At 37.5% G+C, this 17,700-nt stretch overlaps 1 protein-coding gene across 4 annotated transcripts in view; it reads left to right on the forward strand.

Moving 5' to 3' along the window:
* The window catches only part of RHOBTB3 (Rho related BTB domain containing 3), a 77,489-nt gene that overhangs the window by 40,035 nt on the left and 19,754 nt on the right, over positions 1–17,700 (forward strand). For 2 of the 4 annotated variants that reach the window (XM_019727889.3, XM_019727888.3), the window contains exons 11-12: positions 1,974–2,070; positions 7,940–10,821. The exons of 1 other annotated variant lie outside the window; for it this stretch is intronic. In XM_019727889.3, coding sequence (XP_019583448.1) covers positions 1,974–2,070; positions 7,940–8,055 — 213 coding nt within the window. In that variant the 3' untranslated portion in view covers positions 8,056–10,821. Of the gene's footprint in view, positions 1–1,973; positions 2,071–7,939; positions 10,822–17,700 lie in introns of those variants that run through there. One more of the 4 variants, XM_074328686.2, reaches the window with a different exon arrangement.

Raw genomic sequence — 17,700 nt, forward strand, 5'->3', positions numbered from 1 at the left:
ATATTTGGCTGCTTCAGGTCACCAGTTTTGTTTCTGACCTTTTCCTGGTGAGTTTCTGGGTACTTTGTCCACCATTATTATTCTTTACAGAGCTGTTAAATGCTATAGCATTTGGTTTATAGTTCTTTTAGTGCCTTTTAAAAAATTCTGTTGTTTATTTCAGTTTAAACCTATTTTCTCAGGTCAACACATATTCTTCCCCAAAAGTAGTGTATAGTGAAATGCATTCCTTCTCTTGCCAAGACCCCACAATTATGATATCTTAAATCTTCATCAAAAATAAAATTCTGCATTTGAACTATGATTTTGTAGCCAGCTATTCATTTCTGTTATCTCCCATCTCTTTCAAAGTCACAGCCATTAGGCCATGTTCTGAACTTCTGTTGGTAGGTTATCTGCTCTGGGTTAATCGTCTAATAGTGCTGATGGCTTCTACTAAAATAGCTACATGTTCTGCCTCTGTTCCTTTGAGATCATTCACATTCATCTGCTGAAAGATAAGGTGAAAAAAGTTTGTTAAAATGTGATCTGGGATTAGATGAACTACAAAGTTTCTTCAACAAAAAATTCTGATTTTGTGTAATAAAAATCAGAGGGACCTATGAATTTATATGTTAAAATCCTCCCACATTGTAACTTTTTAAAATATCAATATTTGAGTTTCTTCCTTAAGATTTGAGATTATAAATCTTTCTTCAATTTAGCATTACTTATTTCTTATATAATATTTTTGAGTTTCTTTTTAAAATAGTTATATTTAGCCTAAAGGTGGAAACAACCTAAATGTTTCTCAACAGATGAATGGATAAACAAAATGTTTATACACATACAATGGAATATTACTCCTCTGCCTTAAGAGGAATGAAATTTTAATACATGCTGCAACATGGATGAACCTTGAGGACACTATATTAAATAAAATAAATTAGACAGAGAAAGGACAAATACTGTATAATTCAACTTGTACGAGGTTCCTAGAATAGTCACATTCATAGAGATAAAATAAAATAGTGGTTACCAGAGACTTGGGGTAAGGGGGAAAAGGGAGTTATTATTTAGTAGGTAAAGAGTTTCAGTTTGCAATGATAAAAATGTTCTGAAAATAGACAATGGTGATGGTTACACAATAATGTGAATGTACTTAATGCCGTCGAACTATATACTGAAAGATGGTTAAAATGGAAAATTTTATGTTATGTATATTTTAGTACAGTAATAATAAAAAGAACTATACTCATGTACCATTGTTGCCTGCCAGTAAGTTACTGTAATCTGAATTGAGTGGTTAGATAGAGTGTCACTGGATCGGCACCAAGGTAATGATATCAGGGCCAAGTTGCTCTGAGTTCCTCCTCCATTTAGCTATTGAAACTCAGAATGACAAGTGTGCTTCTAGAAATCCTGCTGAGTAAAAGGGTACCTCTGAGGTAAAAGTAACTATTCAGACATAACCTTCTCATAGAAATATGTACACATACCTTTAGGTTGATGATATTTCCTCCTCAAAATATTTTTTGGTTTGCTCCTCAGGTGAATTTGTTTTGAGATGGTCAAGTGTGTGTATATATACCTTTGCTAACCATAATCTTATCTCTGCCAAACAGATATAAGTGGGTAGTGAAGGCCATGATCTTAGAGTAGAAGCTTAAACTCAGTTCCCAAGAACCTCAAAGAGTCTTTGTTAACCAGAGATGCAACAGGCAGCTGCTTAAAGACATTCAGCCACTGCAGCAGCGGTAGCTTGTTATTCATTTGATTCGGTGTCTTCATGGATGGAATTTTATTATTATTTGTTATTAATGCTCCCTTTTCCTTTCTGCCGTCAGAGAAGGCTGAAGGCTACATCATGTACAGACACATTAAACACAGATTTGGGCTCTCCAGGAGTCCTCCCAGACCATTCTCTCTGATCTAATCATCATATCGATGGGCATGATGTACAATATTGTTTCAACTTTCCATTTTTCTTGCAGTTTCACCACTCTGATTGCCTTTCAACCTGGCTACTTCATTTCATTGCCACTAACTACCTCATCTTCAGTCAAAAGCCTGAATTTCAGGATCTTTCAGGTAGATTGCCAATTACTTCGTTGAAAGAAAATTACGTTTTTTACTCATAGATTTCAGACATAATTTGTAGGAATAGTAATTTTTAAAAATGAAAAAGTCAATGTAATTCATTCCTTTTCAATATGCAGGGTGGTAATTGAGGACACTGACTTATGTGTTACATAAGTAGCTTGACCTGTGTTGCACAAGAAGTTATCTAATGATTGTTTTATAGCTCACATCCATTTTTAAATGCATTTTTTTCCCCTGAAGTATAGTGATAAGGTGGCCTCAAGTGGCATTTGGTTTTGATAAACAAGATATTGGTTTTAACCACCCAAGTCAAGAAGCGACATTTGAACAGTACAGATTTAAAAACTTTTTTTTGTAAAGAAATTGTAACTATTGTGTGCTATTTACAATTATAGTTCTAGTGTACTGATATCTTATCTATTAAGTATATTAATATGAGTTCACTGTATTACTTAGAAATCAGAATTTTTTATTGATCAAAGTGTTGCAAAGCTTACTGAGCAGAGCGTATACATAATGTGATTTTTAAGGTATATTATAAAGATTAAAACCAATCAAATATTAAACTAAGAGGAGAGAAAATGAAAATAGACTAGTCATTAGAGTAGACGATCAGTTTAGATAAATGGTTTGCTCATGTTATTACCTAGAATAGATTCAAGGAATAATCAAGTTAAAAGGAGAAGGAAATTAAGGATCACCTAGTCAAGTAGTTTCAAGCTAAACAGAAAACGCTCCATGGAGATGCCTGAAATTCTTCTGAGGTGAGGGCAGAGAGCAGAGACTGGATGAGGGAAGAGGAAGGAGCGAAGAAGAGAAGGGAAGAGAAGGCTAAAATTTGTAGTTCTTGGACTCCTCCATCCCACCTTCAGCCAAAGTAGGTGCACTTTTATCTGTTTCTTATCTTAGAGTTCTACATAAAATTTTACTTGTAAAAGAGGATCTGCTGCTAAAAGATATGAAACGCTCCAGTTTCATTCATCTACTTGTTGTACAGTTAAGGAAACCAAGAAATACAGTCAGTTTTTGGCAGATGTGCTGGCCGACGTGTTCAGACAGTGAACAAATATTATATGCCTATTGGGAGCCTCCTTACACAAAATTCAACTATTAGTGCCATAGGGTAACATAATAAATCAAAGCAGAGCAATAGATATTTATTAGCCATCTACTTTGTGTAAGAAAAAAACAGACTCCATTAAAGATAAATTATGCTCGGCTTGCTGTTAGTTAGACAGTTATTCTTTAAGGAGTCAATTAGAAATGAAATGAATGAACATTTTGATTTTAGAAGCACTTTGTACCACCTTAGATCACCTTCATTTGTAAAAGAAGGATAAGATTATTTTCCATTTACCATCTTGTATAGATGTATGATACCCATGGAGAGTACTATTACAACCTTGGGAGAAAGATGCTCTATAAATCCTTTGAATTATTACGTTTTATTTTATTACTGATACAGTTACCTATAAAGTATGTTATGACCACCTGGCATAGTGAAAAGCAGGACTCCAGGGTGTATTTTGAGAAGGCGGGGTAAGAAGATGAGGCTGTGTTAGTGATTGTCTCATGTTCCTTTGATGGGAATTCAAAGGGTATCACGAGTGCTCTGAATCAGTGGTACCTGTCTATGTCCAGGATCTGCTGTGATGCATCCTCTTGGCCAGAGAAAAAAAAGCCCCTAGTGGATAAGGGAGAATTTGATAGTCTAAATAGGTGGTCACATACTGGTAGTCTGTGGGTTGAATGTAGCCTGCCAAGGCATTTTATTTGGGCCACACGGTTTTTTGTTTGTTTGTTTTATTTAGTGTCAACATTTAAAAATTGTGATATCACATTTTAAAAATCCAAATTTTTGGCTTCTTTTGAAAAGTTGGAAGATCTAGCTACTCTGGGCCAATCTTCCCACACGACAACAGCTTGGAACTGAGTAGTAGCCGCCTATTTAAAGGAGCATGTCCTCCAAAGTGTCACAGTCACCGCTCCTCTCCAGTGCCCTACACTTGGCCTATTTCACATGGTCATTTGAAGTTGAAAAGGGTTCTTGTCATAATCTCTTTACAGCTTTCTTGCAGAATTTCTCATTCTACATTTCAAAAATTATCAAATTACTGGAATTCTGGAAGTTGTTTTAGCTGAGAATTTTTCCTCTTTAGCAGTGTTTAGAAATTTCAAGGTGAGACTGGAAAAGATCTCTTGTCAATGCTGGCACTGATACCTCAGAACTCAGTTAAATAACTCGTTAAATATTAGATGTATTTTATATACTGGGCTCTTATGAAAACAAACAGCAATGCAGGAATGTAAGTTACCCTTGGCATTTATGCATTCATTCTTCTCACAGTTAGTTTAATTTAGCTCAATATTGTATTATGTATTTTATATTACGGATTTTAAAAAATTTTTGTCTTGTTTTTGTTTTGTTTGCTGGCCAGAGCTCATTTGCGATAACATTTTTTTGTTATTTTATCGTAACTGAGGGAGTAGTCTTATGTCACCTTTGCTTCCTAATGAAACCTAGAACTAATTTCCCTGAGCAGCTAGGATCCAGGTCCCACAGCCTGGATCAAGCCCTTGTTAATCCAAATTATAATAGCCAAGGTCAATCAGTAGATGGAGATGTGGAAACTGACTGAGCAAAAGGAAATCTGAGTGCCTGCCGAAGGAAATACTAATGAGAAACAAGCTGATTCACCCAGCAGAATACCGAAAACGTTATAAATTATGGGGGCCGGGTATTTCAGAAAGTAGAAGGAGGCTGGGGGCTGAAAGCAGTAGAATTGCTTGAATGTTGCCTGAGAAGCTTTTGCCACACACCATACCACCCAGGCAGGCAACTGCTCCTCCTGCATCATCACAGGAGATGGAAGGTTTATTTTGGGAGAAATTAAACCAAAACAGTTATAAAATCATGAACTTTGGGTATAGCTGAGATCAGGCACGGAGCTGGACTGAACCCATGGGGATTATATTCAAGTGTGCATATGTGATAAACCTCCTTCCTATACCCAGGTTGTAGAACTCGGTCAGCCAGGTTATTTGCTACCTTGACTCCCATGGTCTGGGCATGAAATTGAAGCATCCTTCTCTGACCTCAGAGGAAAAAAAAATGTACAGGTGCAATCATTGGGGAATTCTTTCAGGGAACCCAACATTAATCTGCTCAGTCGTGCTACGGTGCATTCCACCACTCAGTAAGTCCTACTCATGCCCCAAAGATGTCTAAACAGCTTTCCAGTATCTCACTCTTCAATATAAAGAGATAACGGAAGGTGGACAGATATTCGAGGCCATGTCCAACATGCAAGATAGATACGCAAACCAAAACAAAATGAATAAAAACAAAAGAGAAGTGAGGAAAAACCTACAGGCTTTTTGCCCGGTCCTTTCTCTCCTGTGAGCCTTTCTCCAGTGTGCCTCCTTTACTGTTCACACAGAGTACTTCACTTCTGACACTTCTGGTCACCAGATGTGTGTGGGCTTTACCCCTTACCGAGCAGTTCTCCACACCTCCACCCAATAGGGTATCTTACAACTTAGCTCAATTCTGACACTCTGCCTGGAGAGTGCGATCGTGCCAGGTCCCACAGGTGAAGGGCTCGGTCTCACAAGTCTGCCCCTCACCACTTCAGACACCAGTTGCAAGCTCAGGGCTTCCGACCGGCTGGTTATAGATCACAGGTTCCAGTGACCCCCTCCTTGGGTTCAGTTAATTTGCTAGATGGGCTCACGGGACTCAAGGAAACATTTATGTTTACTAGTTTATTAAAGGACACAGATGAACAGCCAGATGAAGAGATATACATAGGGTGAGGTCTGGGAGGGTCTGGAGTGAAGCCGCTTCTGCCCCGGTGGAGTTGGGGCTGTGCCACCCTCCCTGCAATGGGATGTGTTCATCCACCTGAAAGCTCTCTGAACCCCATACTTTGGGATTTTATGGAGGCTTCATTACTTAGGCATGATGGATCATTAACTCCAGTTTCAGCCCTTTTCCTTTCTTAAGAGAATGGGGGTTAAAGGGGGGGGGGGCGCTGAAAGGTCTAAGCTTCTAATAATGGCTTTCTGGTGACCAGCCCTCATCCAAGAGCCCAGCCAGAGTCACCTCGTTAGAACAAAAGACACTACTATCACCCAGGAAATTACAAAGGTTTCAGGAGCCCTGTGTCTGGAGCTGGGGTCACAGACCACATGTTAGAACACAGGGTGTTCCTAGTGCTCTTATTACTGAGGTAATTACAAGGGTTTCAGGAGTTCTGTGACAGAGACCCCAGTTCTGGAGGGGCAGAGACCGATAATATATTTTCTTTTATCTTACAAGGAGGAACTTAGAGGAATAAAGAGACACAAGGAGCAGAAGAAAACCTAAAATAAGCTCTAATACCCTCAAAGAATAAGAGATATACATCTGTAAGAAAGTAGGGATCGAATGTTATTAAAAAGAAACTATTTTTAAAGACAGAAAGTAGAACGGTGATTTCCAGGGACTAGGAGGAGGCGGTAACAGGGAGTTGTTTAATGGGTATAGAGTTTCAGTTTTGCAAGATGAAAGCATTCTGGAGTTTGGTTGCACAACAGTGTGAATGTACTTAACACTACTTAGCATGTACTGTACACTTAAAATAGTTAAGATAATTTATTTTATTTTATTTGTATTTTACCACAATTTACAAAAAAAGAACAATAGAAGAACAAGAAGTCATTCTTGGAAATTAGAAACATGATAGCAAAAAACACCAAGTAAATAAAATAGTTGAAAGATAAAGGTAAGGAAATCTTCCAGAAAATAGGACAAAAAGATACAGAGACAGCTATGAGAGAAAGGATTTTTTAAAACATTGGAAACTCAATCCAGAAAGTGAAGTACCTGAATAATGAAGTTAATACAGAAAAAAACAGTGGGGAGGAAGTTATCAAGAAATAATACAGGAAGTTATTCCAGTAATAAAGGACCTGAGTCAACAGATTGAAAGGATATGCTAAGTGCTCAGCAGTGATGAACAAGGTACATTATTGCGACATGTAAGAAGGCCAACTGTAAAAAGAAAAATCTAAAAGTTTACAGGTTTAAAAAGAAAGATTTACCAAGGACTATGAATTTGAGTGGTAATGGAGTCCTTGACAACTTTGAAAACTAGAAAGCAGTGGAGTACTACTGTTCACCATTCTGAAGGAAGTTTTCAACCTAGAGTTCTATACCAAACCAAACCATGAATTGTGTGCAAGGATAGATTAAAGACTTTCCATCACAAGCAAGGTCTCAAAAATACTCCTTATGCACCCCCCTTTTTCAGGAAGCTAAATAAAGTTTCTGCTTCACCGAAACGAGAGAATAAACAAAGCGAAGGACCTAGAGTCCAAGAATGGAGGGATCCCACACAAAAGCATGAAGCAGGCCTAGAAAGCAAAAGGGTACAAGGCTCTGAAGAAAAGGGTCTCCAGGGCAACAACAATGACACCACTACAGGAATGGATAGGTTATCTGGTAATTGGCTTGGAGGAAGATAGACCTGAGAGGACTTTAAAGAGTTTGGAAGGTTGAATTAGTTACAAAGAAAAAAAGCAATTATACGAAAAAAAAGAGTTTGTTATCTCCAGGAAAAACAAGTCTTATTTGAAAAAAAAAAAAAAAGAACATAATCAAATACCAGTTGATGAAGCAATGGACAAGACGTATCCTGATGAACGATTTAACCAAAATTGTATTCAATGATTTTGGAAGGCTTGAGGGAAGAGTAGGGAGTATATAATAGCAGAGCTTGGATCTCATCCATTAAATAAGAAACCAACAATTAATACCTAAACTTGATCCCAAATAAAATATATTCAATTAACATTCTTTTTCTAAAAATTTTAGTGGAAGAACGCAGCTTTGTTGAAAAGCACAGATGGCCATCGAATATGTACTTGAAGCAGCTTGCGGAATACAGGAAGTACATTCACTCCCGGAAATGCCGTTGCTTAGTAATGTAACCTGGCGTTTTTATATACATATACTTTTTAAATTATTATTATGAAGAATGGGATACCTCTGGTTTCCAGTAAAATTCTTGTGACTGCAATATGGGCGTTAAAAATAATAATAATAACACCATACAGCTTAATGTGTTTATTGGCTCCCTTTGAAAAAACTGTTGTGATCTTAAAAGGGAGCAAAATATACCATAGAATAAATCTAAAGCTTCACCCTAGTGTGTAAAGCTGTTGTACAGCTACTTTTACCCTTTAAGATGCCCTGTTGCTTTAGTAATATTAATAACCTTCCCAGTTAAGAAATGTTTAATTTTTTAAAAAATCATAATAGGATTAATACAGAAATTTTATCATGTCTGATTAATTGCTATGTTAAAATAAGGGGTATTAAAAGGCCCAGTGTCAATATTTCTATAAGGAAAAATCTAGGGGAAGACTGATCAATCTGAGACTTTAGGAATATAAATTTGCCTGGGATTTTGAATCTGAAATGTCACTTGGTTCCAAATCAGTGACAGTATTTGAACCATCATGAAAAGGAATTCTGTTTTTTTATCTGAATCACCCAATTGAGACACCTTGTCTCTTCCCTGGGATTCTATGAGGCAGGAAACCTAAACAGGGATGACCTTATGATCAGGTAACCCATGTAGTTGTACTGTGTAGTTGTACCCACGCTTTGTACCCCTGATTTGTTCAATGCTCTGCTGTTGCAATCTTGAAATTGATACTAATGTTTGAAGAAGGGCACCCTGCATTTCCACTTTGTACTGGGCCGCCCAAATTATGTCTATCTCTTAGCAGGATATGTACTATGTTTTGTTGTTCAAACATCATTCTCCCTGAAAACAGAAAAGAGGCTCTGACATCAATGAAAGAGAAGGGGGCTTTCTTGAGGGGAGGGAGAATATGGGGATTCTGGGATCTTTGGAGAAGTGTCTACCACCCAGGGCCTCTGCTGCCACCTCAACTGGCAAGTGGGACATGCCTTGTGTTGTCTTAGCTTTAAAGTAGTTCTGGCTCTATCACAGGTGAACAAATATTTTATTGATCATTCTGTAAGACCAGGATGTTGGTAAAAAGGAACTGACCGGCATGACTTTAATACGAATTTATAAAGACGCTCATAGGAAAAGATGCTTTCTAGAGAATTCTTTGTTGAAGGCTCAAGACGTTTTTGTTTTAGTGTATGAATTCTTTCTGAGGACCAGAAGGTTATTTGATGAGTAGCGTGAATCTTGTCCTTCTAGATTGTGTAATAGGTTAAAAGAACGGATATAAAATGAAAGACTTTGTTACATGTAGAGAAAATGGTACTAGGATAGAGGACGGAATTATAGTTTCTCTTGTATTACATGTCAACAGAAATAGTTACATAAGAGGCTCACAAGCTGAGAGATGGAAAACTAGATTACTATTTTATGGTTAGCGTCAGTTTCATCTGTAATGCAGTATTGGATATATTTTTCTTTTAATTTGGACTTACTTTAGAATACACATAGTTTTCCAACTGTTCAAAGGTTTGATTAAACCGTTTTATACTATAGCTTTAGAATCTCATACAGTTAGTCCTTAGATATATACCAACACTGTCTGAGTAAAACAGTAAAAATTCCCTGCATATGTCTTCCAAGACCTGATTTTAATTGAATTGTGTTGGTGAAGATTACTGAAATGCATTTTGTGTTTTTATATTTTAATCGCTTGAGTTAATCAACTATTGGCAAATCCCATTTGACAAGGATAAGCATTGTAAAGAATAGATACTGTAGTATATTTCTAGAAATTCACTCACATTTAAGAACTTTTAAAATACAATGATAGCATTTTATTCTTCATAAAGCATATTCTTATCCCTGTGTGAATTATAGCACTTAAAATTCTGAATTAGTAACTTTTAATCTAGGGAATTGAAAAATATAGGTTCTAAAGCAAAATATTTTCTTGCAAATACTATTTAACCTTTAAATAGACCATAGATAATTTTTGGGTTGCTTCGAGTTATGTTTGGAAGTTGGTGTTCTGTTGGTATTGAGTATGTAGTTTTTATTATGAAAGTTCTTGGCCACCTGTGTGACTCAAATACACAGATGTCTCGGCTCTCCAGAGCTATAATAAAATTAGATATTAAACCTAGATTAAAACCTTTGAATTAACTCAATTTAAAATAACAAATTAAAAAATACTTTGAAGCTATCTTGTAGAAATGAATACTCTTTTGAGTTTTGTTTTTTAATTGAAAGATTATTTCTAGATGAATGTATGCTCTGTACTGGTCTCTGCTTCAATATATTTACCAATCATTTTAATTAGAGAAGATACGGTATTGTAGAATTAAGGCCTTTTCTTTCTAGGCCAGGTTTTCACCTTATGTAACCCTTTGTATAGTACTTCTGACTGTGTTCATATTGTAGACGAATAGGCTTGTGATACAGAAGTTTCAGTAACATAACTGAAATTCATCCTGTCCAAGCCAGCATGTGGTCTCCGTATTAGGCAGTAGCAGAAAACTGAAGAATTGGATAAAGTTGACTTCTGAGACAGCTGAACTTTTCAACTATAATTTTAAAAACTACACTACAGTGACACAGTTAATTAGACAGAAACGTCAAGAGTATTTTATTTTAAGTGTCTGTTTAATTCAATCTTTAATAATTTTGCAAAGAAGGGTATGTATGTATTTTAATATAGCCTGACCTGAATTTATATGTTTTTAGTTTTAGTATTTAACATTTTGTAACAAATAAACCTTTTTTTAAAAAACAAGTTTAACACAGTGTTCTGTAGTTATTTTATCTTGTGTATTAAAATGCTGGAATGAATTTGGGAATACTGCTTTGTATTACTCAAGCATAATTATATTTCACAGATAGTTTCCATTATGTGTAAAATGTTTAGAATATTATTGGTAGTCTAGATGATTCATGTGTGTGATGAGATAAAGAAATTTACAGTACAGCTTATATAAAAAATTACATTTAAGAGCTGTTACTGGAATCTCTCTTAACACAATACCTACCTTTATTTAGAAAAATGCTTTGATAATTATTGAGCATAGAAGTGAGCCCCCTGTAGGTTTGAGTGGTGACTGGACCAAGACTTTTGAGAAGTAGAGAAACTGCTCTGCATAGTTAAGAAGTTGGAACTTTCCATAGCTGAGGAGCCCAGATAGGAGGAGGAGAAAGACAAGCCATAACATGAGGATGGAATGTGCACTATACGAGGTGTGATCAAAAACTATAGTGAATGTTTAAAAAAAATTTATTACAGTAAAAGACATATTGCCATTGTCCCCATCAAAATACTGCCCCTTGCTTCAAACTCACTTATCCCATCCTTCTTGCCACTTTCTGAAGCAGTTCTGGAAGTCCTCTTTTGTGAGTGTCTTTAATTGCATTGTCATGGCTGCCTCCATGTCCTGAACCATTTTGACTTTGGGGAAGAGCCAGAAGTCACATGGTGCCAGATCCGGTGAATAAGATGGATGAGGACACCACATAATGTTTTTATTTGACAAAAACTGCCACACCAGAAGCAATGTGTGACACGGAGCCTTTCCATTGTGATCACAAAATACGGTGAATACTGCTGCTGAGTACGATGCAATAGAAAGGCGAGGATCTTCAATACGGGAAGCGGTGTGTGGAACCTTAGTAAGTGTATGACAAGTTTCAGCTTGTTTGGTGCTGTCAGTCAGGTGTGAGCTATGGCTGAGAGGGGGTGTGTTTTAAAGTGTGCTGTAAATCACCTTCCATTATGACAACACTGTGTCACACATCGTTTCTGGTATATGGCAATTTCTGTCAAATAAAAATAGTACGATGTGTCCTCCTCCACATTATTCACTGGATCTGGCACTGTGTGCGACTTCTGGCTCTTCCCCAAAGTCAAAATGACCATGAAAGGTAAATGTTTTGAATGGATTCAGGGCATCAAGGCAGCCATGACAGTGCAACTAAAGACACTCACTAAAGAGGACTTCCAGAATTGCTTCAGAAAGTGGCAAGAATGATGGGATAAATGTGTTCGAAGTGAGGGGGATTATTGGTAGTTTGTCTTTTACTGTAATAAATTTTTTTATTTAAACATTCACTGTATTGTTTGGTCACACCTCGTATAATACAACCCTTCCCCCAAAAGGTTCCCAAATTGTCAGTAAAGGCTACTAACCCCATGAAAGCCCCCACAGTTCCATGGGAATTGTGTTTCTGATACAAATCTGATCTGGGAACACACCCTTCTAGGAGACCTGTATTGCCTATAGAAGAACCTCCACAGTCCTCACTGCCTTTCATTACCATATTCTGTCTTTTGTACCTTGACACACAATACTGTCTACCCAGATTGCCTATGTACTTGACATACCTCATACTTGGCTTGGGTTCCCATTCCCTATCTACTTTGCAAACTCCTGCATATCTTGTAAAGCCCACCTTAAACCATGTGTCTCTTTTGCTCTCCATGACTCTCCCAGGAAGAATTAATTGCTTCTGCATGTGTCTTTCTAAGCTTTTTATTCTATACCTTTGTTATGGCATTTACTGCATTTTAAGTATTTATGTGTTGGTGGTTTCTACTTGGCTATAACTTGAGGGCAGGGGCCATGTTTTGATTTATCTTTGTGACCCCATCCCCAACTTTTCCACCAAACACAAGGACAGACATAGACTGTGTATAAAATAAATGGCACTGAAAAGGCCAGATTGCCTCTGCTGGAACAATGATCAAAACTTTCAAATGCAAATAAGTGTGCTCACACCTGAAGCTCAGTTTGCCCTGTGTCAGGAGTTGCCTCGGTCTATTGGCATTTGGGACTTGGTGACTAGGGTGGCTGTCTGGGAAGTTGATGAACGTACGGGTGGAAAAGTGATACGTGGTGGACCATTGAGGAGATGCAGATCATGTGCAAAATGATCCTTGGGGACACCTCTGCCTGGGAGTCTGTTGGAAGTTGGGCAGCAAGATGAGTTGGGGGGACACAGAAGAGTTCTTATTGGACGTAACGAAGGGAACTGGCTACTGGTGTTAAGGTAGTGTTTGTATGCAAATGGTCTTTTAACTTCATGCAAATGATTTTCCTGGCATGTAGCTGGCTATGTTCTCAAAATCTTAGTTCTGATCTACTGTTATCGACTAATGTTCAGCAATGAGCTAATGATCAGCATTAGTATGAGAGTGTCTGACATTCTCTTACATGTTCAGAGCAAAGAGCTTTCTTATTTACTCCCATTAAAGAAAATAGCATGCAATTTGGTGGACATGATATATTACTTATTTTTAAAAATTAATTGGGAAGGAGGTGGGATCTCAGCCCCTCTCCTTTGTTGGAAACTTGGACTGGAAGGATCCTCAGGAGAACTCTTTAACTCAAAAACAAACTAACCCAAACCTTAAATTGATCTTAAAGGCTGAGCTTAGTCGCTCATCTATGACTTAGTGCCTATCTTGTTTACAATGACAAGATGTTGCTACATCTCAGAATATACTTGCTTCCCCCCTGAAAATTCTCTACCATTTTGTTTTCTGATTTTTTAAAAATGATTCAGGTTCCCTGTAAGAATTGGAAGCAATATTGGAGCACAATCATAAATAAATAATGTTTTTAAGCCAAAGGGCCTGTAGGACAAAGTTTGGTGAAACCAGTTTTGTGAAACCCTAGGAATGCTTATCACAGGTAGCAGGAGTTACTGAGTAGCCACTGTCCCCCCTCACACAGGCCTGCTTCCAAATTCTGAGTGCTTTTCTCTTCCTCCACCTGATTGAAAGTAGCTTGCTTCTGCCTTCACTTTTAGTAAGTTTAAGGCTGTAGAAAAATAATTACAATTCCCTCAGTTTCAGTTTTCATGAAATTTATGTGCACCATAAATTTGATTTTCCTGGTAATTTCTTACCTAATTCTCTCACCATGGTCACCTAGGTGACTGAACATCATTATTCTTGGGTCTTATGTCCCTTGGTTGGAAGAAAAGTAAGGGTGGTTTTCTAAATTTGCGGTGACTTCCTCTGAGGAATAAATGGCCTCAGAGTCAATTAGGACATACCTAAATTCCTGAGAACCCCTGGTAATGGTTAGGAAGGCAGATTACAATGCTGCAATGCCCCCCAGAGGTTCAAATGCTTTCCTTGACTAGATTCAAAGCAAAAGTTAAGATACTTCCTTGGCAAGAATTCAAATGGGAAAAATGCTCATTTATATAAAGTAAATAGTCAAGAATTGCCTGGGGTGTTTTCTTAAGCGACGCAACCACCACCACGACCACCACAACCACCATCAACAACAAAACTTCCTATTTTATAACCCTCACTAATTTTAATGCACATGGTAAGAAAGGCTGATCTTGTATGGGGCCTTAGTATTAGTAGGCAACAGGGGTTCCTAAGCGGCTATAGGGCACCAATCTGAACATACTGATTACTTGTATCTTATTTTTTATATGTCTTTTAGCACCATTTCCAAAACATCGTAGTTGCTTAAGAAACTATTATGTCTGTTGTATGTAACAGGACGCAGGTGGTGGGGTACCCATCAGAGTTCCTGGACTCCAAGTTGACATTGTTGGTTGCTATGGCCCACGTGCCCATTTCTGCTTAGGAACCAGGGAACTTGACCAGATGGTTTGGCCCTGTGGAGGGGCATGGAGAACACTCACAGCAGAAGCTGGTGAGGCCTCACCCTCAGGGGACTTCAAGGCCAGGCCCTTCAGGGAGGGGCAAGTGTGGAAGGACAGGAGAGCCATGTTCTTCGACACCCAGGAACAAGTTCGAGAAACTTAGGGACCGGAGTCCTGCAGGCAGAGTTGTAATTGAGTGAACTTTCTGTTATTACTGTTTGTATCAACTTCATAGACTGATTGGGGCTGGGGAAATTGAAGCATTACTATTTCAATGTTACCGTTTATTACACTTACTAAGTGCCAGGCATTTTGCATGTGTTATTGCCTTTAGAAGAGATAGTGTAGCACAGGGAAGGAGTCTCCTGGGGTGATTAAGTATGGGATGAGGAAGCCAGGCTGCCCAGGTGAAGTGATTCAGATCCCAGCTCTGCCTTTTACTACGTACATGCCCTCGGATGGGTAAAATGGCCTCTCTCTGGCCTTTGTTTGCTTCTTTATAAAAGCAAACAAAGGCCAGAGAGAGGCCTCATAGCAACCTCATAGTTTCATTGGGAGGAGTCAATGAGGCCATACACATAATGTGCTGAAACCAGTGTCTTGCACAGAGTCAGCAAGCTGTAAGTAGTGTGACTGGTATCACATTGTCCCAGCAATCCCACGAGCCAGGTGCTGTCAGGCTCTCCGTTCTAAAATGAACACAGTGAGGAACAGCCTAAGGCCATGTAGTTAATAAATGGCACAGCTGGGAGGAACCTGGACCTGATTCCAAAGCCCACATGCCCTACCAACTGGCAAACAGCCTCCATAAGCATTCTAAGAAAAATGTAAAATCCAGCTAAGGTTGGAATTGAAGCTCCTTTAAAGGTATGCAACACTGCTGGCTTTGTGGGCAGACAAAACTGGATATGTCCCTGGGAGACACACTCTGAGCTTCCTTAAAAGGCTGACTCCAAGGTCAAGGAGTCATTAAGGTTATCACCCCTCCTCTACCGCCATCCCCTTCCCTCCACTCCTCAGGAAACTATTCCAAGGTCTTATTTGATCATGAGTTTTCAAATGTTATGACTGGTTAACACACCACCCCTGTGGTTAATATTTGAAGTAAGTAACCCAAGGCTAATGACTGGAAAACAACCAGCATATCCTGGTATAAAGTAGTCAGAAAAGTAGCTGGATGCAGGGCCCGTTCAACCCCAACAGCAAGAGAGTAAGGTTTCTCTCTTAATTCTCTTTCATTTTAATTAATTTTAATTTGATTAATTTCATTAATTTTAATTCTCATAGTAAAAACGCAAACTGAAGAAATTTGCTTAGCCACAGGTACACAGCTGGGAAATAGCCTGACCAGAATTTGAATTCAATCCATGTTGCTTCAAAACCATAGAAATCTACCCTTGGAGCAGCGATTTTAGGTTTTTAGGGCCAGTTCCTATAGCAGCTGTGTAGCTTAGGTAAATGTTCTCTCATTGAATTGTACAACTGAAATGGGTGAGTCACATGAGCTATAAAATATGCCTAAAGTTATAGAAAAAGAAAGGATGGAAAAGAGAGAAAGGAAAAAAGAGAAATGAAGGAAGGGAGGAAGGAATGAGTTAGGAAGTAGTCTCTCTGCTTCTATTCTCTGAAAAAGATAGTAGAGAATTGGTATAATTTCTTAAATGTTTGCCAGAATTCGCTACGTAGTGAATCCATCTGTGCATGATGTTTTCTGTTTTGGAAGGTTATTAATTGACTCAATTTCTTTAATAGATCTATAGGTCTATTAAGATTATCTGCTTCTTCTTGTGTGAATTTTGGCAAATTGTATCTTTTAAGAAATTGGTCCAGCTCATCTAGGTTATCAAATTTGTGGTCACAGAGTTCCGTGTTCCTTTATTATCCTTTTAATGTCCATGGGATCTGTAGTGATGTATCTTCTTTTATTTCTGGTATTAGTAATTTGTATCCTTCCTCTTTTTTTCTTCGTTAGCCTGACATTGATTTTACCAATCTTTTCAAATAACCAGCTTTTATTGATTTCTCTATTGGTTTCCTGTTTCCAACTTCATTGAATGCTGCTTTACTTTTTATTTCTTTTTTTCTGCTTTATTTGGGTTTCATTTGTTCTTCTTTTCATAATTTCCTAAATAGAACCTTGGATAACTGGTTTTAGATATTTTTTTAAATATATGCATTCAATGATAAAAATTTCCTTCTAAACACTGCTTTTGCTACATCCCTCAAATTTTGATAAGTTGTCGTTTCATTTTCATTTAGATCAAAAACATTTCAAATTTCTTTTGAGATTTCTTATTTGACTCATGTCATGTGTTATTTGGAAGTGTGTTGTTTAATCCTTGTGTGTTTTAGGATTTTCCAGTTATCTTTCTGTTACTGATTTCCAGCTTAATTCCACTATGGTCTGAGAGCATTGTGTGATTTCTAGTCTTTTAAATTTGTTATGGCCCAGAATGTGGTTTATCCTGGTGGATGTTCCATGTGAGCTTCAGAAGAATGTTTATTCTGCTGTTGCTGGATGTAGTCTATAGATGTCGATCATATCCAGTTGGTTGATGGTGTTGTTGAGTTCTACTGTATCCTATCTTACTGATTGCCTACTTGATCTGTTCATTTCTGATAGAGGGTTGTTGCAGTCTCTAACTATAGTAGTGAATTCATCTATTGTTCCTTGCAGTTCTATCAGTTTTCACTTGATGTATTTTGATGCTCTATTGTTAGGCACATACATGTTAAGTATTGTTATATCTTCTTGGAGAATTTATCTTTTATTTTTTTTAGTATTATTTTTTATTTATTTGTTTATTTTTATTAGTTTCAGGTGCACAAGACAAAGTAATACTTAGACGTTTATCATTTATATCCCTCATACTGTATCTTTTATTTTTATGTAACACCTCTCTTTATCCTTGGTACTTTTACTTGATTTGAAGTCTGCTCTGCCTAAAATTAATGTAGCTACTCTTGCTTTCTTTTGATTAATGTTAGCATAGTGTATCTTTCCCCATCCAATTTACTTTTAATCTTTATATGT

This window comes from Rhinolophus sinicus, chromosome 3, assembly GCF_057876585.1.
Source record: "Rhinolophus sinicus isolate RSI-liver-muscle chromosome 3, RSI-T2T, whole genome shotgun sequence".
Classification (NCBI taxonomy): domain Eukaryota; kingdom Metazoa; phylum Chordata; class Mammalia; order Chiroptera; family Rhinolophidae; genus Rhinolophus; species Rhinolophus sinicus.